The sequence below is a fragment of the Plasmodium malariae genome (genome assembly GCF_900090045.1).
Source record: "Plasmodium malariae genome assembly, chromosome: 4".
Taxonomy (NCBI): Eukaryota; Apicomplexa; class Aconoidasida; order Haemosporida; family Plasmodiidae; genus Plasmodium; species Plasmodium malariae.
The window spans coordinates 774,659-800,003 of NC_041778.1; the positions used below are offsets into that span (position 1 = coordinate 774,659).

General features: G+C 29.0%; 3 protein-coding genes and 2 pseudogenes across 3 annotated transcripts, besides 2 other annotated features; all 5 read left to right on the plus strand.

The window, feature by feature from the left end:
• Positions 1-244: 244 nt before the first annotated feature.
• Positions 245-4,105, plus strand: PmUG01_04024800 (serine-repeat antigen, putative; the record flags this gene model as incomplete). The annotated part of the gene is made up of 4 exons (XM_029003248.1): positions 245-278; positions 521-1,258; positions 1,699-1,842; positions 2,055-4,105. The coding sequence occupies 4 exons, from the start codon at positions 245-247 to the stop codon at positions 4,103-4,105; spliced, it is 2,967 nt and encodes a 988-aa protein (XP_028859700.1).
• Positions 4,106-5,192: 1,087 nt separating this feature from the next.
• Positions 5,193-8,807, plus strand: PmUG01_04024900 (annotated as a pseudogene).
• Positions 5,193-8,807: a sequence feature (serine-repeat antigen, putative, pseudogene).
• A 2,967-nt stretch (positions 8,808-11,774) lies between these two features.
• On the plus strand, positions 11,775-13,096 carry PmUG01_04025000 (annotated as a pseudogene).
• Positions 11,775-13,096: a sequence feature (serine-repeat antigen, putative, pseudogene).
• Positions 13,097-14,860: 1,764 nt separating this feature from the next.
• On the plus strand, positions 14,861-18,852 carry PmUG01_04025100 (serine-repeat antigen, putative; the record flags this gene model as incomplete). The annotated part of the gene is made up of 4 exons (XM_029003249.1): positions 14,861-14,880; positions 15,018-15,766; positions 16,185-16,319; positions 16,532-18,852. 4 exons carry the CDS (start codon positions 14,861-14,863, stop codon positions 18,850-18,852), a joined length of 3,225 nt encoding a protein of 1,074 aa, XP_028859701.1.
• A 1,182-nt stretch (positions 18,853-20,034) lies between these two features.
• PmUG01_04025200 (serine-repeat antigen, putative) lies at positions 20,035-23,927 on the plus strand (the record flags this gene model as incomplete). Its single annotated transcript, XM_029003250.1, has 4 exons — positions 20,035-20,068; positions 20,471-21,124; positions 21,464-21,598; positions 21,820-23,927. The coding sequence occupies 4 exons, from the start codon at positions 20,035-20,037 to the stop codon at positions 23,925-23,927; spliced, it is 2,931 nt and encodes a 976-aa protein (XP_028859702.1).
• Positions 23,928-25,345: the final 1,418 nt, after the last annotated feature.

The window sequence follows — 25,345 nt, forward strand, 5'->3', positions numbered from 1 at the left end:
GCACTTTTTATGGAGAAAAATTAAATTTTATTTTGAAAAATGAAATAAAAAACCAAAAACGTATTTTTAAATAATAGAAAAAATATAATTAAAATAATTTTTACTTTTTAATATAGAAAAAAAAAAAAAAAATAAAATAATATGTACGTCTTTTAACTGGTGCAAAATTAAAAGTTTTATTTATAAGAAAAATATTTTTTAAAAAATAATCTAAAAATATATTGATTTAAATTAATGCAACAAGATGAAGTATGGTATTCTGTACATTTTTATGATATGTAAGAGAAAAGGCAAAAAAAAAAAAAAAACGTAATAATACAATAAAGAGTACTAATAAGCTATTATAATGATTAATGTATTTTTATCGATTTTTTGAAATTTTGCGAAATTTTCCATAAAAAAGACAAATACAATGGATTGAAAAATTAAGTACAATACATTTTGAAAAATGAGTAGTCCGTTTATTAGTGCACCATATAATATTGTCATGAAATACTGCATTTTAATACCTTTTACGCAGGTATCTCATTTGGAAGTAATACAATAAAATGCACAACTGTGAGTGTAAGTGATAACAGGGGAAATGAAGCATCTGAACAACCTCTACAACCTGCACAACCTGGTCCTCAGACACATGAGCCATCTAATTCTCAAGTACAAAACTCATCTAATCCGAACATATCCGATTTAACTGTTACAACTCCTCCAGTTGCACAAAATCTATCACATGAAACTCCCAAAAATGGTTCAAGTCAATCTCCACCTCAAAATGGGCCTTTGCTTTCCTCTCCATCAGCCGTTAATAATGGACAACCCAATGTAAGTTCTGGTGGAGCTGTATCCCCCAACTTAAGTTCTGCTGGAAACTCTAATGGGGCAACGCAATTAAGTGCAGAATCGCAAAATGGTGCTGTTTCACCTAAAGTACCAAATTATCATAACATGGCTAAGATAGAATCTGCTTTATTAAAAAATCATACGGGGGTAAGAATTACAGGACCATGTAATGAAGAAGTTGGGGTGTTTCTAATTCCATATATTTATATAACTGTTAAAAGTAAAACAGATAATATAGAACTATCATCTAAATTTCCTCAATCAGATAATGAAGTATTAGAATTTAAAAAGGAAAAAGAAGAATTACAGAATAAGTGTGGACAAGATTCAAAAAAAACGTTTAAATTTATAATATATATTCAACAGGATGTGTTAACTCTTAAATGGAAAGTTTACCCATCTGAACCATCAAGCGATGCAAGTAATGCTAAGAAAGAATAAATAAGTAAATAAATATGTTAATAAATAAATAAGTATATATATGAATAAGCATATAAATAAATAAGCATATAAATAAATAGGCATATAAATAAATAAGCATATAAATAAATAAGCATATAAATAAATAGGCATATAAATAAATAAGCATATAAATAAATAAACATATAAATAAATAAGCATATAAATAAAATAAGTAAATATAAAATCGTAATAATACCACTTTTTTATGCTTAATGTGGTTGAAGAATAGAAAAGAAAGGGAAAAAAAAAAAAAATTTACTACTTAATTATAGTAAATTTCAAATATTCACATTTTAAAATAATAATTCATAAATAATTCATCTGTGTGCAGATTTTTTGTTATCTTTCTACGTATATATGGATGTCTTATATGATTTCGTTCTGTTGTTTACATATTAGGTAATGTCAAAGCTGATGTAAGAAAATATAAAATACCAAAACTAGAAACACCAATAACATCAATTCAAGTGCATACTGCGGCAGTTGAAGAGGGAAAGGCTTTTCTCAAAAGTAAGGATTACTCAATAAAAAACGATATTCCAGGTTAGTCTTGAAAAAAAAAGACAAAACAAAGTATATCTTAACATATAACAAAACACGAACAAAATTGATGCAAAAAATAAGGACACTGACCCTTTTTCCCTATTGTATGTAGATACTTACAAAGTGATAATTATAGTCGCGAATGACCATGTGTTCTTTTATTTATTTTATTTTATTTCCTTTTTTTTTTTTTTTTTTTTATACCTTAACAGTTAAATGTGAGCAAATAGCAAGCGCTTGCTTCTTAAGTGGTAACACAGATATAGAGAAATGTTATACGTGTAACTTGCTAATTCAGAATACTCCTACTTCGGATAAATGTTTTAATTATGTGTCTAGTGATATTAAGGAAAATCTTAATGATATTGAAATTATCGCACAAGATGATGAAGGATCTAATGAATATAAACTTACAGAATCTATTAGCAATATAATGAAAAGTATTTATAAGACAGATAAAGGTAATAAAAAAGAATTAAAAAAATTTGAAGATTTGGATGATATTTCAAAAGCAGAGTTAATGAATTACTGTATGTTATTAAAAGAAGTAGATACAAATGGAACGTTAGAAATGAATGAGTTAGGTAAAGAAACAGATGTGTTCAATAATATATCGAGATTGTTAAAAAATCATATTCAAGAAAATAATACGGCACTAGTAAAGAAGTTAAAAAATGCAGCAATGTGTATGAAATATATTGATAACTGGGTAGTAAATAAAACGGGACTAATATTACCTGAATTGTCATACAAAAAATTGGAAAATACTAATGACGTGTATCTTAACGAAAACGGTGAACTACAAATTCATAAAAATGGATATGGCCATATTGACAAAGAAGGGGATAATAATAAAGGGGATCTCACAAATGTAGATAAAGACTCAAAGGTTTTATCTATTCCAGTGACAAATGGCATGTTTTGCAATGAAGAGTACTGTGATAGATGGAAAGATAAGAATAGCTGTGTTTCAAAAATAGAAGCACAAGATCAGGGAAGTTGTGCAACATCTTGGATATTTGCATCTAAATTACATCTCGAAACTATTAGATGTATGAAGGGTTATGAACATGCGAGCAGTTCGGCATTATACGTTGCCAATTGTGCGAATAAAGAGGCTAAGGATAAGTGTCATGTTGGATCTAACCCATTAGAATTTCTTAAAATTATCGATGAAAATAAGTTCCTACCTTTAGAAGTAAACCTTCCATACTCATATGCAAATGTTGGTAATGAGTGTCCGAATCCCCAGAATCACTGGACGAATTTATGGGCAAATGTAGAATTATTAGATTCTAAAGATGAGCCCAATTCGTTGGGGGCTAAAGGATATACCGCCTATGAGAGTGATAAATTTAGGGGAAACATGGAAACGTTTATTAAAAAAATAAAGCATGAAGTTATGCACAAAGGATCTGTAATTGCTTATGTAAAAGTAGAAAATGTAATGGGTTATGATCTTAACGGAAAGAAGGTGCTTAGCGTATGTGGTGATAAAAATGCTGATCACGCGGTAAACATCATTGGATGGGGCAACTACATAAACGATGAAGGAAAGAAGAAGTCTTACTGGATAGTCAGAAATAGCTGGGGGATGTACTGGGGGGAAGAAGGAAATTTTAAGGTCGACATATATGGCCCCGAAAAATGTGAACATAACTTCATACACTCTGTTGTAAAGTTCAACATCGATATACCATTATCAAAAGTCAATACGAAGAAAGAAGCTGAATTATATAATTACTACCTTAAGACCTCCCCAGATTTTTATAGTAATTTATATTTCAACAGTTTGAGCGCAGAAAAGGCTAATGATTTAAGTACCAATAAAGTGTTAGATCAGATGACCGTTCATGGGCAAGCAGTAGAAGAAAGCTCAGAAGGAACAAGTGGACAACATGGACAACATGGACAACATGGACAACCTGAATCAACATCATCATCAGAAACAGTAGCGGAATCTTCGGCCCAAGGTTTAGACTCAGCAGCAAGTGATGTTCCAGATGTCCAGAAGTTTGAAGTAGTACATATATTAAAACATATTAAAAATAGTAAATCGAAAACAACTTTAGTTAAATACGATTATTACTACGACTTTGGAGATCATGCTTGTTCAAGAACACAAGCATCAAACCCAGAGAAGTTGGGAGATTGTATATCATTTTGTAATAATAATTGGGATACATGTAGAAGATCAGTTTCACCAGGATACTGTTTGACTAAATTAAAAAAAACGAACGAATGCCTTTTCTGTTTCGTGTGAAATATTTTACATGAAAAATATTAGCTACTGAATATTACATAAAAAATATTACATACTAAATATTACACATTTATAATTATTACTCTTTTTTTTAAGAAGCAAATTCTCACATATTTTTTATTTTTTTAAGGACTAAAATATTAAATATTTATTTATTTTTTTTTTTTTTTTTTGTATCCTTAAAAAAGGAAAAAGGAAATACTATTTTAATTTTTCACGAAAATTTTTATTTTCATATGTTTAATTTTGTTTTGAGCTTAGATAAGTTCTAAACTAAAAATATAAAACAAGCATGCATACACATATATATATATATATATATATTTAATACGTGCATATACTAATACGTGCATATATATAATGTGTGCATATATATAATATGTGCGTATATATAATTCGTGCACATATATATGTGTATACTCATATATTTAATGTACCTATTATTTTGTGAATGACTTCTTATTTTCATTACCCTCTAATTCATTTCGGTGTAATTAAGAAAATGTTGAGAATGCACTTAAAGAGAGTAATATTTTTTCATTTAAAGTTTTTTCTTTTTTTTTCTTTTTTTTTTTGAAATTACCTAAAGGTGTATGATCCTTTTGAAGATCTCAGAATTTAGAATAATTATTTTTAAGAATAATGTCACACATTTTTATGTGCACACTTCCGGGTATTTGTTTCAATATGTAACTTCAATAATTATGTGAACTAATAGTTCAATAAATTTAAATATTTCTGTAAAATTCAAATATTCAAGAAGCAACTAAATAGTTAAAACAGTTTACGATGTGTATGGTTCCATTAAATATATGAGCACACTAGCAAAACTTGTTAATGCACTCAGCTATTTCTTTTTATTTATTGCACTTATGAAATAAAGCAAAACAAATGAATTTTATATTGGAAATAAAAATAAAAAAAAAAAAAAAAAAATTGATATTGAAATTGTAATGTTATTTGCCTTTTCTAAATAATAAGATAAAACAGAAATATTATTAAAAAAGTAAATAATTAAAACAAAATAGGTACTCTTAAAAAAAAAAAAAAAGTCTAAGCTATTTTTATTTTAAATTAATGCAACAAAATGAGGTCTTGTATTTCCTTACTATTGACAATATGTAAGAATAAAAAATAAAAAAATAACCATCAAAACTGATAACTATTTGTTATAAAATTATAAGATACTGCTGAAAAAACGATGAGATGAGTATGAGAATATAATTATGTATTCCAAAATAAAGTGCTTTAGGATAAAAAAAAAAAAAATTATAAATCTAGTTTCGCTATTGCACATCAATCATATTTATTAAAATTTATACCGATTTTATATGTAGTGCAAATATCATAGAGTGTGCTAGTGACAGTAATAATGGAGCCCCAGGAAGTACAGGAAACTCTAGCACTACCATTTCATCCAGTAATTCAGAAAGGTCTGCATCCCCTTCCGAATCTCCATCTTCAGGAGGACAAGCAACTTCTAATGGAGGCTCTAATCTTGTAGGAAGTTCAACAGCAGTTCCATCTAATCCTCAGCCTAGTCAAGACGTATCTACCAGTATTGCAAATAAAGCAAAGATACAGTCTGCGCTGTTAACTGATTCAAATGGTGTAATGGTTACAGGTCCGTGTAATGAAATATTTCAAGTTTTCTTTGTTCCCAATATTTTTATTAATGTTCAAACAGATAAGAATACTGTTGAAATGGGCAATAAGTTTAAATCTTTATCTAATTCAATAACACTTAAAACATTTGAATATTCAAAAAATGAGTGTGCTGGAGGTAAAACCTTTAAATTTGTTGCATTAATTCAAGAGAATAAACTAACACTTAAATGGAAAGTGTACGACGCACCAAATCAAAATAAAACTACCGGTAATTAAAACATCAAAGGCGCAATAATAATGAGATAATAAAGTAGTAGCTTTTACACCGAACAGTGGAAGAATGACGCGCACTATGAATTAAAGAAAGACATTCATTATATATATATATATATATATTTATATATATATATATATATTTATATATATATATATATTTATTTATTTATATTTATATTTATATATATACGCTTTAACAGTGAACGTGTGTAAGACTTCTATGTTGCGCATTTCCTCCTTATTTCTTAACCCATACTTATATTGTACATTTTACATTTCATGTTTGTATCTATCTTAGATGATATGGCGGACATAAAAAGGTATATCATACGAAATGTGCTTAGTCCATTTACGGCTATACAAGTACATACGGTACTAAAACATAACGATGAAGTCATAATGGAAAGCAAAAATTATTCCATAAGCAAAGCCGTTCCTGGTAAACAGCATAATAAAGCAAGAGAAAGAAAATAATAATAGTAGTAGAAGCAGAAGTAGCAGCAGCACCAGTAGTAGTGCTTGTTACTCTTTTTCCTTTTAACGACTTTACAAAATAATTATTATGTACCAAATTTTAGTATATATATGGTCTTTTAGTACTGCTATTTACTACACATTTTTTTTTTTTTTTTTTTTTCTGATAACAGAAAAATGTAATTTTATAGCGTCTGAATGTTTTTTGCATGGAAGTATATTCATTGAAAAGTGCTACAAATGTACGCTAAAAGCAAAAAATATTGATGCTAATGATGAATGTTATAATTACGTTCAAAAATTGACAAGCGTATCAACTGAAGGAAATGCTGTCACTCAAGCAGCCGATGATAATACGAACGAAGTTGAACTAACAGAATCTATTAACAACATATTGGACCTAATATACAAGGTAGACGTAAACAATAACAAAGAATTAGTAAAAATGGAAGAGATGGATAATACATTAATAGGAGAATTAATGAAATATTGCAAGTTACTAAAGCAGGAAGATGTGAGTGGTACGTTGGAAAACCACGAACTAGCGAATCATGTAGAAACATGCAGTAACTTAACCAAACTATTAGAAAAACACAATGAAGAAAAAAAGTCTTCATTACTATATAAACTAAAAAATCCAGCGATATGTATGAAATATGCTGAAAACTGGATAACAAATAAAACTGGATTAGTATTACCTAATCTGTCATACAAAAATAATGAAAATAAAATTCAATTACAGACTACGAAAGTTTCTGAAACTTCTAGTGTTAATCAGAATAATATAAAAGATACATTCAATGATGGAATTGATGGTGTTATAGATTTAGAAGCAGTTGAACAGGATAATAAACAGTCTTGCTATTTTACAGATAGTATGTTTTGTAATGATGAATATTGTGATAGATGGAAAGATAAAAATACTTGTATTTCAAAAATAGAAGCACAAGATTAGGGAAATTGTGCAACATCTTGGATATTTGCATCTAAGTTGCATCTCGAAACTATTAGATGTATGAAGGGTTATGAACATGCGAGCAGTTCGGCATTATACGTTGCCAATTGTGCGAATAAAGAGGCTAAGGATAAGTGTCATGTTGGATCGAACCCATTAGAATTTCTTAAAATTATCGATGAAAATAAGTTCCTACCTTTAGAAGTAAACCTTCCATATTCATATGCAAAAGTTGGTAATGCGTGTCCGAATCCCCAGAATCACTGGACGAATTTATGGGCAAATGTAGAATTATTAGATTCTAAAGATGAACCCAATTCGTTGGGGGCTAAAGGATATACCGCCTATGAGAGTGATAAATTTAAGGGAAACATGGACGCATTCATCGGCATAATAAAAAAGGAAATTTTGCTAAAAGGATCTGTTATTGCTTACGTGAAGACAAAAAATGCAATGGGTTATGACCTAAATGGAAAGAAGGTGCTTAGCCTATGTGGTGATAAACATCCTGACCATGCAGTTAACATCACAGGGTATGGTAACTATATAAATAGCAAAGGAGAGAAAAAATCTTACTGGATAGTTAGAAACAGCTGGGGTAAGTACTGGGGGGATGAAGGAAACTTTATGGTCGACATGCATGGCCCCGAACAATGTGAACATAACTTCATGCACTCTGTTGTAATGTTCAACATTGATATGCCTTTGACAAATGTCAATAAGAAGAAAGAAGCCGAATTATATAATTACTACTTAAAAACCTCCCCAGATTTTTATAGTAATTTATATTTCAACAGTTTGAGCGCAGAAAAGGCTAATGATTTAAATAACAAGAATGTGATAACTGCGAACTCTGTCATTTATGGTTCAGATAATAGTGCTAGTGGAACTCAACCAGGAGTAGGAGTAGCACCAGGAGTAGGAGTAGCACCAGGAGTAGGAGTAGCACCAGGAGTAGGAGTAGCACCAGGAGTAGGAGTAGCACCAGGAGTAGGAGTGGCACCAGGAGTAGGAGGAGCACCAGGAATAGGAGTGTCATCAAATACAGGTGGACCAGGAGCTGAAGTAGGAACAAATGGATCACAAGGATCAGAAATAGAGAAAGGTGTACCAGATTCTACATCACCTGTTAATAATAAAAAGATAGTTCATATTTTGAAACTTATTAAGGATGATCATGTAAAATGGAATCTAATTAAATATAAAAACAAGGATAGCATTAACGAGGATCATGACTGTTCAAGATCATATTCCCCAAAGGAAGGAAAATATGAGTACTGTGTAAAATTATGTGATGATAAATGGAACGATTGCAAGGATGAAGAATTACCGGGAAATTGTTTATCTAAATTCGATACTGCAAATGAATGCTTCTTCTGTTATGTATAAAAGAGTGTATATAGGAAATATTGTGTGTCTGTTATAATTTTTCTTTTTTAAAAAATAAAGGCAGCAGCGTTTATTTTTTATTTTTATTTTTTTGAGGAGAATTTCAATTTTAATTCATGCTAGAAACTCTAAAAAAAGGGACAATATAATACTACGCTACTTTCCTGTTTTTAGATAATATTTTATAATACATATAAAAAAATATATGCATATATGCGTGAATTTATAGTTACCTTTAATTTGCTGTTAGAGGAATTATAAAGCAAATGTTCACATAATTCATGTCCTTTTTAAGGAACATCTGCTTTTTTTTTTTTTTTTTTTTTCTTATTTTTTATTTTTTAATTATACTTATGAAAATGTAACAGTTTAAAAGACAATGAAACTTCTACTTAAATTTTATTTTAATAATTTGATGCATATTGTATGACTTTCTAAAGATGAGCAGCTTTTAGTGCAACCATTCTAATTAGTGAAGTGCTAGTGTTGAATTTATACGAGTCCATATATATATACACACATGCATATCGTTTTCAAGCTTTGCCTTTTGCCGTTGTGTCTATTAACTGTTCAGCTTTGGCTTTACCCATATATGCACATCTATATATATATATATATAGATGTATTTATGGGGGTAACTCTGTTCGAAGAAAAATTGGTCAAATGATTCAAATAACTTGCAAAATCCTTTGAGGTATAAAATAAGGGCACGGTCGATTTGTTAGTGCACCTAGTTACGTTTCTTCCTGTAAAAAATGAAATACTTCTACGCACAAGTGGAGTTTTAAATTAAAGAAGGAAAAACAAAAGGTCTAATTGATATTTTTCGCTTTCAATATATATTTATATGTATATAAAGGATTGTTTCATTTATGAGGACAAAATAATAAAATAAAACAGGCTCGTTATGGGAATAGTCTAGTTCTGTCGAATTTAAAATTAATGCAGCAAAATGAAGCATAGTATATACATGAGTAAACACGAAAAAGAAAATATCAGCACTGTACAATTAATGATATTAAGAGATGATACTTCGAAATTATAATAACAAAATGGATGAGAAAATATTCTTTATCTTAATATTTAACATTCTGACTTATAAAAACATTTTCCCCTCATTATAAAAACAATTTTGCCATAATGCACTAATGTGTACCCGACTTTACCATACAGGACACAAGGATTTTACATATATATATATATATATATATATATATATATATATATATATATATATATATATAGTAGACGTGTAGTAAATGGGAAGGTAACGAAGGTTCCGTAAAGTTTTACTGTGTGTAACATAGTGGATGCTGTAAGAGTATATTAGTATGGCGTGTACAGAACTGTTCAGGGGATAACCACAGAACACACTTCATACAGGTAATTTACCTGCATTCATAAGTAGTACATCCGAGGATATATATCTATTTAAGATTACAGGTGACAAGTGCTCCTATATATAATTTGGACTGAGTAAGGAAAAAGACAACGCCTTATTTTACTTTTTTGCTGAATCAATTGCCTCTTGGAAAAACAGATAGAGGAAGCTACATTACGGTGAGGGCATATCAAAAATATGTTTTAGGTGAATTTTGCTTTATTAAAAAGTAGAATAAATAAAGTAAATAACGTGGGTGTTAAGGCAACTGGTATGTGCAGAGTGAATTTTCTAACGTGTCTTGTTCCAAACATATACAGTGGTTCTAAGTTGAGACGGAAGGTGACGAAGTTTGCTTAGGGGAAAAATTACACCAATCACATGGAAGCACATGAATTGTACAGGCAGAATGGATTTTGAAAAAGGCAAATATAAATTACTTAATAATTTTAAAAAATGATGTAACAGCAGAAATTAAACGTACTGCTTAAGTTATATATATAACAACACAATTGTCAAATGGAAAGTACACAAAAGAGGTGGAGGGACCCAAATGTTCTTTTACAAAAAATATTTAAAATATTGAAAAATAGAAAAATAGAACAACAGAACAGATGGAAAAATGGAACAAATGATACAAATGAGTCAGATAAAATGAAAAAAAAAAAACGAATACAACTATCACACTATGACAATTTTTAAAATGTGTAATTTAAAAATTACAAGCTATTTCAGTTAGAATATATCGCTTGATATATATTTATATGTACTGTTAAGTGGAGTGCACATAAACGTTTACACACTTCAGAACTGTAATGAATTATTCTCCGTATTTTTTTCCTCATTTCTTTTTAATTTTTTGCTCTTAATATCATGTTCCATTATTTGGAAGATAGTATAGAAGATATGACAAAGTATAGCAAATGAAACTTGGACAAATCAATTGTTTCAATACTATTGCAACAATTCGATTGAGAAGATATTGAGCAAATTTGACTTATAGTAAAAACAAAACAAATAAGGATACTTCGGGTTAGCATCGTAAAAAAAGAAAAAAAGAAGAAAAGGGTAAAACATGTCAAAATAATTGTATTTTATTTCTTTTTTCCCCATTTAAGGAGCTTATTAATCATTACACATTAAATATAACTGTACGCACTCTCTGTCACATGTAACTGAGGATATTGTTCCTTTTTAACAGAGAAACGAGAAATAACAGTATATATATCTCCTTTTTAATTGTTAAGTATGATATTGAAAAGAGCTATAAAAGTTCAGTACAAATGAGTATTTTCAGTTCTTCTGATATCTCTTACAATTATTCTTAAAAAGCAGAAAGTAGATCAAACGGGTAGGAATCACGCTGGTTACGACGAATGGTAGTGGCTCTAACCATTAAGCCTCTACACAATTTGTTAACAACATATTGAGGGTAATGTACAGTACAGATGATAATAAAAATAAATAATTAGTAAAATTAGAGGGTTTAGGATAATACCTTTAAAGGGACGTAAATGAACTAATGCAGGGTGCTAAACGCAGTAGACATCAACAGAACATTGGAGAATTAAAAGTTGAATAACTAGAGTCAAGTGCTGAACAATTCGACTAGACTAATAAACAAATACACACAGATAAAAATAAATATATCTTTGCAAAATAAGCTAAAAATTGAAGCCATAATAATGAAAGATTTAAATGGCTCAGTGTCAAGTAAAACAAGGTTAGAATTTTCAGTACTCTCATATAATAACAATGTAGAATCATTCAATCTTATGCCTATTGTAAATATGGATAAAAAGTATGTAAATAATGAGAACATCAAGGGAAGGATGCAAAATAAGAGCCATGATGAAGCTACTAATCCATTCTTGGTTGACGAAGAAAATGTGAATTCTAATTATTTTATTGAACGCATGTATTGCAGTTTAGCGTATTGTGATAGGTAGAAAAATAAAAATAGTTGTATTTCAAAAATGGATACAAAGGAACAAGCTATAAGTGCAATATCTTGGCTATATGAATATAAGTTGCACGTAGGAGCTATTGGATGTGTGAGTAGACATGACCATATAAGTAGTTCTGTTTTGTGTGATGATGTTAGCACAAAGTAGCTAGGGCAAAATACCACTTTGGATTAAGCCTATTAGTGTTTCCTAACATTATAGTTACAAATAACCTCCTACTTTTAGAATATGACATTCCATAAATATATGCATAAGTGGATGATAATTATACAATTTCACTGAATTAGTAAATTATTTTACGGACAGGTGCAAATTTATTACATCATAAGAATGATCATAATTCGTTAGGGGGTGAAGGATACATTGCCAATCAGAGTAGCAAATTTAAGGAATGATAAGTTGCATTCATTGTCATAATAAATCACAAAGTTATTAGTGATGTTCTTGTGATTTTTGAGCAAAGGGAAAAAATGCAATGAGCTACAACCCTAACAAAAAGGTAAAGCATAGTCTATATGGTGATAAAAATCCTGAACACACAATTCCAGTATGATCGTGTATAGGAACTTTATAAATAGAGAAGGGTAAATTTGATTTCCTAGTTATATTATAGCTGGGGTAAGTATTCTAGTGATTGGGGAACCTTCAAGGTCGATGGGCATGGCCCGTTGCATTGTTAACATGACTACATCCACTCTACTGCAATGTTCAACATCGATGTGCCTATGGAAAAAGTACCTAAGAAGAAAGAAGCTGAATTATATAATTACTATCTTTAAAATTACATCAATTTTTATTGTAATTTATATTATAACAGTTTGGACTTAAAAAAGGCTAATAATTTGAAGAATAAAAAAGGTAGTAATTAAATTATCCGTATTTATGGCAAAACAGACACATTATTATTAGGAACACAGGGAGAGGATGCTCTGAATGTCTGACGTAAGGGATACAACTAGAACAGCAAGTAACGGCAGAAGAACAGAACTGTTTCATAACCCCAAGCATTAGAAGTAGTACTACTACTGACGAACTGTTGTTCACATATAGTGGTGTTTTTCGAAATATTTAAATGTTACAAGTTAAAAAATGTGTTAATAATATTAAGATAAAAATGAAGAAGCTATAATTGAAGATAAAGTCTGTTCAAGGGCTAATTCCGTAGATCCAAAGAAACTTGAAAAATGTGCGAACTTTTGTGAGAGGAAATAGAACGACTGTTAAGGGGTGTCACTAGACCAGGATGTTGATTAATTAAATTGCATAAAAGGAATGATTTTTTTTTCTTTTTTTCTTTTTTTCTTTTTTTTTTTTTTTTTTTTTTTTTTTTGTTTTTGTGTAAAATAATACAATACTATAATACGTTAATAATAATCATTTTTACCAAATGGACTATACTACTAACAAATTATTTTTTGATATAAGGAGAAATATTCTAATTTTTCACGACCATCTTAAAAAAGGACAAAACGATAAATACACATTTAAAATTTTTTCGGTAAAACTTTTATATATACATATATTAACCATTTTTTTTTTTTTTTTTTACTTAAAATATTTCTAAAATAAATATACCATTTTGAGTATATTGTACTCTTAGGACATACTTTTTTTTTTTTTTTTTTTTTTTTTGATATTTTGTGTTTTATTAGAATAATCTAAAAAAAGAATAGCAGGACACTAGGAATATTCTTTTTTTTTAATATTTTTTTTTTTTTTCCTCTTAGCCCAACTAACAAATTTTTTTAAGTATAAAGAATTGAGGGCATGGCCAATGGTACCATTCAGAAAGAGGACAAAAATTACTCATTGTATTATCCCAGATAAACAAAAATAAATATATTATTATATATGTTTGCTTTACTGTTTTTTCTAATTTACTTTAGAATTGTTTGATAAAGTAATTGCATAATCGGTATTTATATGGTACATACACGAGAACATTATATGCACATATTTACGTTTGTATATGTGCATGTATATACCTTTGTATATATATACATATATTTAAGTGTATAAAATGTATATATATATTTATAGGCCAAAGCATACATTAGCAAAAACGTGTGAGAATAAATTGGAAAACATTGAAGCGTTCGCAGCTGGTTGATAAATATGATGTGTAAGCAAAATTAAAGCTCGGGGTTAATAATGCACCTAAAAAGAGAAATAATTTTTTAATTTTTTTTTTTGGAAATTTCGAAAAAGATACCTTTTTCGATTAATTTTACTAGAATGAGGGAAAAAAAAAAAAAAAAAATTAGAATAGAAGAGAAAGAATTTAAAAAAAATTTATATTAAAAAAATAAGTTATGCTAGTTATATTTATTTTAAAATAAAAACAAAGGAAGAATTTTGTAAGGGTATAGCATATATCAAATAAATAATAATAATAATAAAAAGGTGAAGAAAAAAAAAGGTATTAAAATAAATTACGTATAACCATTAATCTAACACGATGATACGACTTGTATCTTTGTTTCTTATAATATGTAAGGAAAAAAAGAAAAAAATAAGCGCAAAAAAGAGCGAAAAGGAGAAAAAAAGAACAAAAAAGAATAATAAATAGAATAATACAAAATGACATATAACGAATTAGTAAAAACAGTTACACAGAAAGAGTTATACACAATGTATATATAATAATGCATGGAGAAAGCTAAAAAGTGCTTCTAAGGAGAAAAATAAAAAAAGAATTAGTAAAGATGATGAGTGTAAAATTTTGGTAAATAATAGAATTATGTATTTTTTTAAATAATTAAAAAGTACTATCAAAAAAAAAAAAAAAATAAAAATAGAAGTTTTTAATATTCCAATTCATACTTATCTTTTGACTTCTTATATTACAGGGGTTATATTTAGCAAAAATATAATAAAATGTGGAAAAGATAAACTTAATGAACCCCCCCAAGATAGTACAGGAGTAGGTGAAGTAATCAAACCCGTATCTTCACAAAATAAAGAGAATATACCAAATGATACTTCGAAAAAAAGAGATACTCCAACAAAGACTATATCGTTTACAATACCAGGTAATTTAGAAAATGATAATTCGAATGATGAAAATAAGAATGGTTATGGAGTTGTAGGGACATCTTCATCACATGCGATAGTTGTGACTTCATTGCCTCAACCTGAAGGTACAACTTCGACTGTAACACCACCTGGTCCTGTATCGACAGGAGTATCCGAATCATCTGATAACTCGGGACGTACGAGTTTAGTTACATCTGAAAGTGGAGATGCATCTGCGAATACAGCTTCGGCTGTGGTCTTAACTGAAACAGGTCAACTTGGACAACTTCAACAACCACAGCAACCTCGTTCACCTGTGACTCCATCACAAGGCTTACAACAACCTGGGAGTACTCCAGTTAAAGATAATTTAGAACCTGGATCCCCTGATAAACCTATTCAAGTAGAATCCTCTCTGTTGAAAAACTTTGATGGGGTAAAAATTGTTGGTTCATGTGGTGCATATTTTCGAGTACATCTTGTTCCACATATTTTAATATACGCCTTAACTAAATATTCAATTATTCAAATAGAATCATTATTTAATGAAAATACAAAGATAGATTTTGAACATGCGGATGATATAAAGAATAAATGTAAAACAGGACATACTTTTAAATTCATTATATATTTAACTGATAATATACTAACGCTTAAGTGGAAAGTGTACCCACCTGTTTCTTCCACCACAAGTAATTCTAAGAAAAAAAAAATAAGTTAAGCAGTAGTTTATAAAAATTATAACACTTTTACTATATATATATATATATATATATATGTATGTATATATATATATGTATGTATATATATATGTATGTATGTATATGTATACGTATGCATCTTTATTGAAAAAAGAAAGAGGTAAAATATTAAAGTAAGAGCATCCATAAGGTCGTATTTACACTGAAAAATAAAATGCACGATTTTTCGAAAAATTAAGGGTAGTTTCTTTAAATTTGCATTAATTTCCACCATTTTTTTTACAAATTTTTTTCTCTTTTTTTTATATGTTAGCTGTCAAGGTAGATATAAGAAAATACAGAGTTCCAAAATTAGATAGGCCATTCACTGCCATACAGGTGTATACCGCAAATGTGAAAGCGGGTCTGATTGAAAGTAAAAATTATGCCATAGGAAGTGATATTCCTGGTTAGATGAATATGAAAAAGGGAAAAAGACAATAACCAATGTAGTGATACCATGTGTTTTACTTTTCTCCTTTTAAAGCAATTTTTAAATTGTTTTACCAAGTAGATGTATTTGTTTATATTTTCATGCATACTTGCACATATATATACACGTCTATATATGCATGTATATACTTTCATTATTTCTGTGTTCGCGTCTCTGTCGCTTTGTAGGGAAGTGCAGTGCAATTGCAACTGAATGCTTCTTAAACGGCAATTTCAACATAGAGAGTTGCTATCAGTGTACTTTACTCGTACAGAACAAGGATCTGTCAGATGAATGCTTTAAGTATGTCTCTGGTGATATGAAATCAAAATATAATGAAATAAAAGTGATGGGACAAGATGATCAGGATTCGAAGGAATATCAATTTAATGAGTCTATAGATATTATATTAAAAAATATATATAAAGTAGATATAAGTAAAAACAGTAAGGTGTTAATAACTCTGGATGATTTTGATGATGTTTTAAAAATAGAATTAATGAATTATTGTAAGTTATTAAAAGAAATGGATGTAAAAGGGACTTTAGAAAATCATCAGTTAGGAAACGAAGTAGACATATTTAATAATTTGATACGACTGTTAAGTATTCATCCTAATGAGAATATTATTACATTACAGGATAAGCTAAGGAACACAGCAATATGCCTAAAGGATGTTGATAAATGGATTGAAAATAAAAGAGGTTTAATATTACCTGTGTTAGAAGATAATACTATTTCGGGTAATTCAAACAGTTCGTCAAATATTGAAGAAGAAGAAGATGATGATGATGAATATAAAAATGGTAATTATCTAAATGAAGATATATATAGAAAGGATGGAGATGGTGTTATTGATTTAGTTAAAGCAGGAAAAGAATTAAAATTAAGATCTCCTTATTTTAAAAATAGCAAATATTGTAATAAAGAATATTGTGATAGATGGAAAGATAAAACAAGCTGTATATCAAATATTGAAGTAGAAGAGCAAGGAAATTGTGGACTTTGTTGGGTATTTGCATCTAAATTGCATTTAGAAACTATTAGATGTATGAGAGGATATGGTCATTTTAGAAGTTCTGCATTATTTATTGCAAACTGTTCTAAGAGGAAACCTAAACATAGATGTACTGTAGGATCAAATCCAATAGAATTTCTTCAAATTGTAGATGAAAGAAAATTCTTACCTCTAGAATCTGATTATCCATATTCAATTATAAATGCAGGAAATGCTTGTCCAAAGCCTAAAAACAATTGGACTAATTTATGGGGAAATAGCAAATTATTATTTCATAAAATGTATGGACATTTTATGAGTTATAAAGGATTTATATCATATGAAAGTAATCACTTTAGAGACAACATGGATCTATTTATAGATTTAGTAAAAAGAGAAATTCAAAATAAAGGTTCTGTTATTATTTATATAAAAACGAAAGATGTTATTGGTTATGATTTTAATGGAAGAGGTGTACATAGTATGTGTGGGGACAGAGTACCAGATCATGCAGCAAATATAATTGGTTATGGTAATTATATTAATACGGATGGGAAAAAAAGATCATACTGGATTGTTAGAAATAGTTGGGGTTATTATTGGGGAACAGAAGGAAATTTTAAAGTAGATATTCTTGGACCCCCACATTGTAAATATAATTTCATACATACTGTAGTTGTTTTCAAACTTAACTTAGGTATTGTTAATATATCAAATAATAAGATAAATGATAAGGCTCCTTATTTTTCGAAACACAGTTCTGACTTTTTCCATAGTCTTTATTTTAATAATTATAATGAATACGAAGATGAATCTCCCTTTGACAATGATGATGATATGAATGTAGTGAACCCTGGTGGCAATAAATATAAGGGCTTTTCACAAAAGGAACCGAGGAAAGGAATTATTAGGGGTCAAGATGATCCATCCACGGGGGGAAGTGATGCCACTGAAGGTGGAGGTAGTAGTAGCAGTGGAAGTAATGGTAGTAATAGTAGTAGTAATAGTAATAGTAGTAGTAGTAGTAGTAGTAGTAGTAGTAGTAGTAGCAGTAGTAGTAGTAGTAGTAGTAGTAGTAGTAGTAGTAGTAGTAGTAGTAGTAGTAGTAGTAGTAGTAGTAGTAGTAGTAGTAGTAGTAGTAGTAGTGGTAGTGGTAGTGGTAGTAGTACTAGTAGTAGTGGTAGTGGTAGTAGTACTAGTAGTAGTGGCAATAATAGTGGTGATAGTGGCACTGATGTGAACTCGTCAGTCGAGAAAAATATTCAAATATTACATATTTTAAAACATATCGAGAATTCAAAAATTACGAGATCCTTTGTTAAATATGATAATATAAATGAAACGAAAGAGGATCATACATGTTCAAGGTCCCACTCAAAAGACCCAGCGAAACATGATGAATGTAAACAGTTTTGTGAATCTAACTGGAACACTTGCAAAGGTCATTATTCTCCCGGTTACTGCTTAACAAAATTGTACAATGGAGGAAATTGTTATTTCTGTTATGTGTAAAATTGTTTATGCAAAAATGAAAATCGCATTTTAAATGCATTGATTTTTCCTCTTTTAAGAAGAGAAATCCAAATTTTTTTTGTTTTCTTTCTTTTTTTGTAAAAAAAAAAAAAAATAACAATAAAATAAAAAAAAATATATTTTTAATTAGTGTTTTTGGGAAAGAAAACATAATCCAGGTTTTTTTTTTTTTTTTTTTTTTACAATTTTGAATATTTTTTAGTTTGGCTTGTAACCCTTTGCTTTCCGTTATAGTCGGAGGCAACATTCTGAAATGTGTACTTGTACAAGCGTATTTATGTGTATGTATATATATGAATTTTTTTTTTTTTTTCCGACTTAATCGATTTTAGTTGTCGGAAAGTAAAATATGTTTCAAAAAAAAAAAAAATAATATAAGAGAAAAATAAAAAAAAAGGATAGAAATTTTTTTTTTTTTTTTTTTTTATGTAAGCTATTTTCCATCTTCCCAAACGGTCGAAGTTTAGGATACTTTGGTATCGGAAAATTTGTTCAGGTGAAAAGAGAAAGTAAATTATTCAGAATTTTTAGGATGTGTTGACACGTATGCCTGAACTCGCGTACAGTTAAACGCGCATAAACATATAGTTACACACATCCCCGTTCGCTTCGCCAATTTTTTAAAACATGCAAATATTCTGAGCTGTTATCGAAATATATACACGACTTCAGGGAAACAAATGCTTCAACAATTTATTCACAATCTAAAAGATTGTTATTACACCTAATTCTCGTATAATTATTAGTGCACTAGTAAAAAAAAAAAAAAAAAAAAAAAAATTTTCCTTTCCGATTGAAGCATGTCTTATGTAATTTTACTTAAGAAATAAACAAATAAATTCAAAATATGTTCAAAATATATTTCAAATGTATTCATAATGTATTCAAAATGAATTCAAAATAAATTCAAAATGAATTCAAAATAAATTCAAAATGAATTCAAAATAAATTCAAAATATATATTTTTTTTTTTTTTTGTGTTCCACTCCCAATGTAACCCCTTTTGAAAACAAAGAATACAGTAAAGTTATGCTTAGTAAATATCAAAAAAAAAAAAAAAAAAAAAAAAAAAAAGAACAATACGGAAAATAATATACAACACAGAACAATAATAATTGTACAGGTTTAAATACGTCTCTAATTTAAAATAAGTAGAACAAAATGATATTTCGTTCTTGCTTCCTTTTGATAATATGTAAGCTCAGAAAATTAAAATAAAATAAAAATAAAACACAAGTAAAATAAAAAATAATATAAAAAATGACTTAAAAAGTAACATAAAATTTTACATAAAAAATATAATAAAAATAATATAAAAAATTACAGAAAAAATTAAAAACAAAAAGCAAAAGATTATTCAATATAACAGCAAAAAAACATATAATATATAGCATTTGCAAAAAGAGTACTTCAAAAAAATTAAGATGACGAAAGACACACATGATAACATTTTGTTTATCGCTAAATCAGCAATTTTTAAGCTTAAAGTAAAAGAAAAAAAAAAAAAAAAAAAAATGCATAGTTTTTAAATTATTACTGTCACTACATCGGAATTTTTTTAATTTTTTTTTTTTGTCCCTTTATTCATTTCGTACAGGTGTTATATATAGTAAGAATATAACAAACTGTGTAGCAGAAACTACAGTAAATAGTGATACCGGTGGTCCCAATGGAAGTGGTATAGGTGAACAAGGTTTATCGTCTAGTTCTTCGGAAAATGTTACTGGTGAATCTCACAGTCCACCAGGCACATCAGTAGGAACATCATCCGATAATGATCAATCTTCCTCATCATCAGTAACTGCAGGAAATACTGGAGATGTAGGTCAAACATCAGAAGCTAGTAGTAAAGTTCCTGAAGTTCCTTCCAAACCTTCTCCACATTTGAACACAAATCCACAGCAACCAAATAGAGAAGCTCCTCAAGCTGTACAATCAGATGGACAAAATGTTGAACAGGGGATACAGGTAACTTCTACTTTCTTGAAAAATTTCGATGGTATAAAAGTAACAGGTTCATGTAAAGCATATTTCCGAGTGTTTTTCGTTCCGCATATATGGATTTATGTAGATCCCACAAAAGACAGCATAGAACTAAAACAACTTTTTGAGCCAGTTAGAACAGTAAATATCACACAGTTAAGGAATAAATGCATTAATAAAAGCAACAGCACATTCAAATTTATTGCTTATGTTAAGGATCAAATTCTGACCCTCAAATGGCTAGTAATTGGGGAGGGAGCCGATGCAGGTAAAGAAAGAAAACAAAACAAAACGAAAGAAAAAAAAGTACATACTAGAACTAAATAGAACAAGAGTGTGCAAAATAGAAGAAAATTGACCACATATTTAATGGCAAATGCTTCTTAGCAGCGCAAAAATAAGAAAAAAAAAAGATAAAGATAGAAATAGATGGACGGATGGATGGATGGATGAATATATGTAGAGAAAGCAAATTATATGTGAAGTGAATACCCCACCTCATTTCCCTTAGAAAAAAATTGATATGCATGCTAAAACAACAGTGTAATGTATGCATATATTTTAGTTCAATTTCTTTATATACTTCCTTTTTTATTATTGTTGTTAGGAAATAAAGTGGATGTAAAAAAGTACAAGATACCGGTATTAGATAAGACATTTAGCTCAGTACAGGTGCATACAGCCAATGCTGAAAAGAACTTGATCGAGAGTAAAAACTACCACATAAGTAGTGTTATACCTGGTTAGTTCCTGGAAAAGGAGGAAATAAAAAAGAAAGAGCATACTATCGAATGTTTTTATGCTATTTGATCTTTACAAAGGGAATGTATTTGTGTCCCTTGGGCTCACTTCTCTTCATTTTATTATTATATTATATATTATACTATTATTTAATTTTTTATTTCCTACTTGCATACCTCCTTCATCTCTTCTTCACTTCCATTCTTTTCCTTTTTTTAATAGATCAGTGCAGTATAATTACGACAAACTGCTTTTTAAGTGGAAGTCTAGATATCGAACATTGTTTCCACTGCACGCTTCTCGCGCAAAAGTATGAAAGTGAAAACGAATGTTTCAAATACGTTTCAAAGGAAGCAAAGGAGCGTATTGCCATGGATATACCGACTATTGCACAAGATGAGGAATACTCGGTCGAGTACAGACTTATAGAGTCTATTGATATTATATTGAAGAGTATATATAAAACTGATGAAAATGGAGGGAAAAAAGAAGAATTAATAAATTTCGAGGATTTGGAAAATGATTTAAAATCAGAATTAAAAAATTATTGTGCATTGTTAAAAGAGATGGATGAGAGTGGAACATTAAAAAATTTTGAACTAGCTAATGAGGAGGAAACATTCAATAATTTATCTAGATTGTTAAAAGTCCATCCTAATGAGAATATGGCTACACTACGACTCAAGTTTAGGAACCCAGCAATATGTGTTAAAAATGTGGATGAGTGGATAGTAAATAAAAGGGGGTTAACTTTGCATAATGAAACATATAGTGCGGAAAAAGTAAGCCATGATCAGGCTAACGCAGACAGTGGTGCAGCTGACAAGGGTCGTGCTGAAAGTGATACTACTACCAGAGGTGCATCTGACAGTGGTAGTGCCGACGAACTGATGGCGGAAAATTTTGAAGAGGAGGAAATTGTATCAGATGATATATTTGAAAAGGATTCCAGTGGCATTATAGATCTGAGTAAGATGAAAACCGAGATGAACTTTAAATCTCCGTATTATCAAAAGAGCAAATATTGTAATAAAGATTACTGTGATAGATGGAAAGATAAAACAAGTTGTATATCAAATATTGAAGTAGAAGAACAAGGAGATTGTGGTTTATGTTGGATATTTGCATCTAAGTTACATGTAGAGACTATTAGATGTATGAGAGGATATGGTCATTTTAGAAGTTCTGCATTGTTTGTTGCAAACTGTTCTAGTAGAAATCCGGAAGAAATATGTATTGTTGGATCTAACCCAACAGAATTTCTTCAAATTGTAAATGATAATAAATTTTTACCTTTAGAATCTGATTTACCATACTCATACAATGATGCAGGAAATGCATGTCCTACAAAAAGAAACAAATGGACGAATTTATGGGGGAATACAAAATTGTTATTACATAAAAGAGATTATTCTTTTTTGAATACACTAGGCTACATAGCATACGAAAGCATAAATTTTAAAGATAAAATGGAATTATTTATTAACATAATTAAACAAGAAATTCAAAATAAAGGTTCTGTTATTGTTTATGTAAAAACTAATAATGTAATTGATTATGATTTCAATGGGAAAGTAGTTCATAGTATATGTGGTGACAATGAAGCAGATCACGCTGCAAATATTATTGGATATGGTAATTATATTAATATTAAAGGTGAAAAGAGATCTTATTGGCTAGTTAGAAATAGCTGGGGTTATTATTGGGGAGATGAAGGAAACTTCAAAGTAGATATGTATGGTCATGATGAATGTTTATATAATTTTATACATACAGCAGTTGTATTCAAAATAGATTTAGATATGGTAGAAGTTCCTAAAAAGAATAATAATAATAATAATAATTCAGTTTATAATTATTTCCATAAATATGTTCCTGATTTTTTCTATAACCTTTTTTATGTCAATTATGATAAGGATAAAGATAAAGATAAAGGTGAATCTTTCTTATATGACAATGGTAATAGGGAAGAAATACAACAAAATTATAGTAAGGATTCTATTGTATCTGGACAAACTGAACCAGAAAGTGCCAAAGTTATACCCGCTCCCCAACCCACTAAATCAGCTGAGAAAATTTTTAAAGTACTACACATTTTAAAAAATATCAAAGATGGAAAAATAAAGAGAGGATTTGTCAAATATGAGAATTTAAAAGAAACTGAAAATCCATACAGCTGTTCAAGAATATACTCAAAAGACCCAAATAAGATGGATGAGTGTAAGCAGTTTTGTTTTAAAGAGTGGAGCAAATGTGAAAAGCACTACTCACCCGGTTACTGCTTAACAAAATTATATTCAGGGGATAATTGCTTTTTCTGCAATATTTAAAATAACAGAAGAGCTGTAACTTAAGGGGGTAGGAGATCTTTATCGCTTCAGTCATTGGGAAGAAGGAAACGTTTTTTCTTTTTTTTTTTTTTTTTGCTGTACGTCGTATTTTCTTTCTTTATTTATTTACTACTTCCATATTTATTTATTTTTGTCATTCTATCTTTCTTGTTTCCTTTCCTTTCTTCCTCACTTTTTTTTTTTTTTTTTTTTTTTTTTCCCTTTTGAGCAAATAACGAAAATTAAACTTTTGTTCCCCGTTTTGCGCTATCATTTCACGCCTTCATTCTATGAGTTACCTGCTTTGATTTTTTTATACTTATTAATACTTACTCGAACTTATGGCAGTTCTATATTTTTATCACTCATATATGTGTATATATGTGCATATAAAACATTTTGTCCGTTTCACCATGTTATGTATATTTTTTTTTTTTTTGGTTATTTTTAAAACTGTTTTTATTTATTTCGTAGAACCATGAAATAAATAAGTTTTAAAACAAGAACACACATAATAAAGTACGTTTTAAGCCCCTTTTTTTTTTTTTTTTTTTTTTTTTTTTTTTTTACTTCACGTTTTTAGATCCCTTAGAACAACAAAAGGGTAGGAAAAATATTTTGCAGTATAGGGGGAATTTTAAGAATTCATAAGGATCAGTTTTTTTCCTTTCATAACGGAGTTGTTTATGGAAGAAATTACTGCGTTCTTCATAAGACTAAGCTTACGTGAACAAGCTCATACTTCTGTATACACTCATGTATACATTCGTCCCACATATACATACCTACTTACATGCAAACGTTTATGTTATGTATAATGTATGTATATGCTTATACCCACATAAATGCATGCTTTTATAGTTCCATTTAACTTGTCTAGACTTACACAGCTTGCACATCTGCCATTATATATGTGTGAAGGCAAAAAAAAAAAAAATTTAAGCTAGTGTAGTGAAATTTACAGTCATTATTGAGTAACAACACACAACGAGAAAAGAAACCCATGCAAAATTAACATGTGTATATATATATATATATATATATATGTATATACGTATATATTCAGTTTTTACTGTGTGTAAATTTTTTTTATTTTTTAGTTATATTATCAACAGAACTGATCTATCGAATTCGTACGTCAGATTGAACTTTCAGATGTTCCCGATTTTCAAACTCTTAAGTACATATTTCTACAATATTAAAATTGTGATATGAAATTTTTTTAAAAACTATTTATCACGTAAAAGGAAAATTCATGATATTAATTTCTTTTTTTTTCTTTTTTTTATTTTTACATGCTGTTCTGAGGTAGCCATGAGCTACATGCAATATAGAAAAAAATAAAAAAAACAAAAACAAAGGGAAAAGAAAACAAAAGAAAAAGTAAAGTAAGAGTAATATCAAACACACCCTTTATA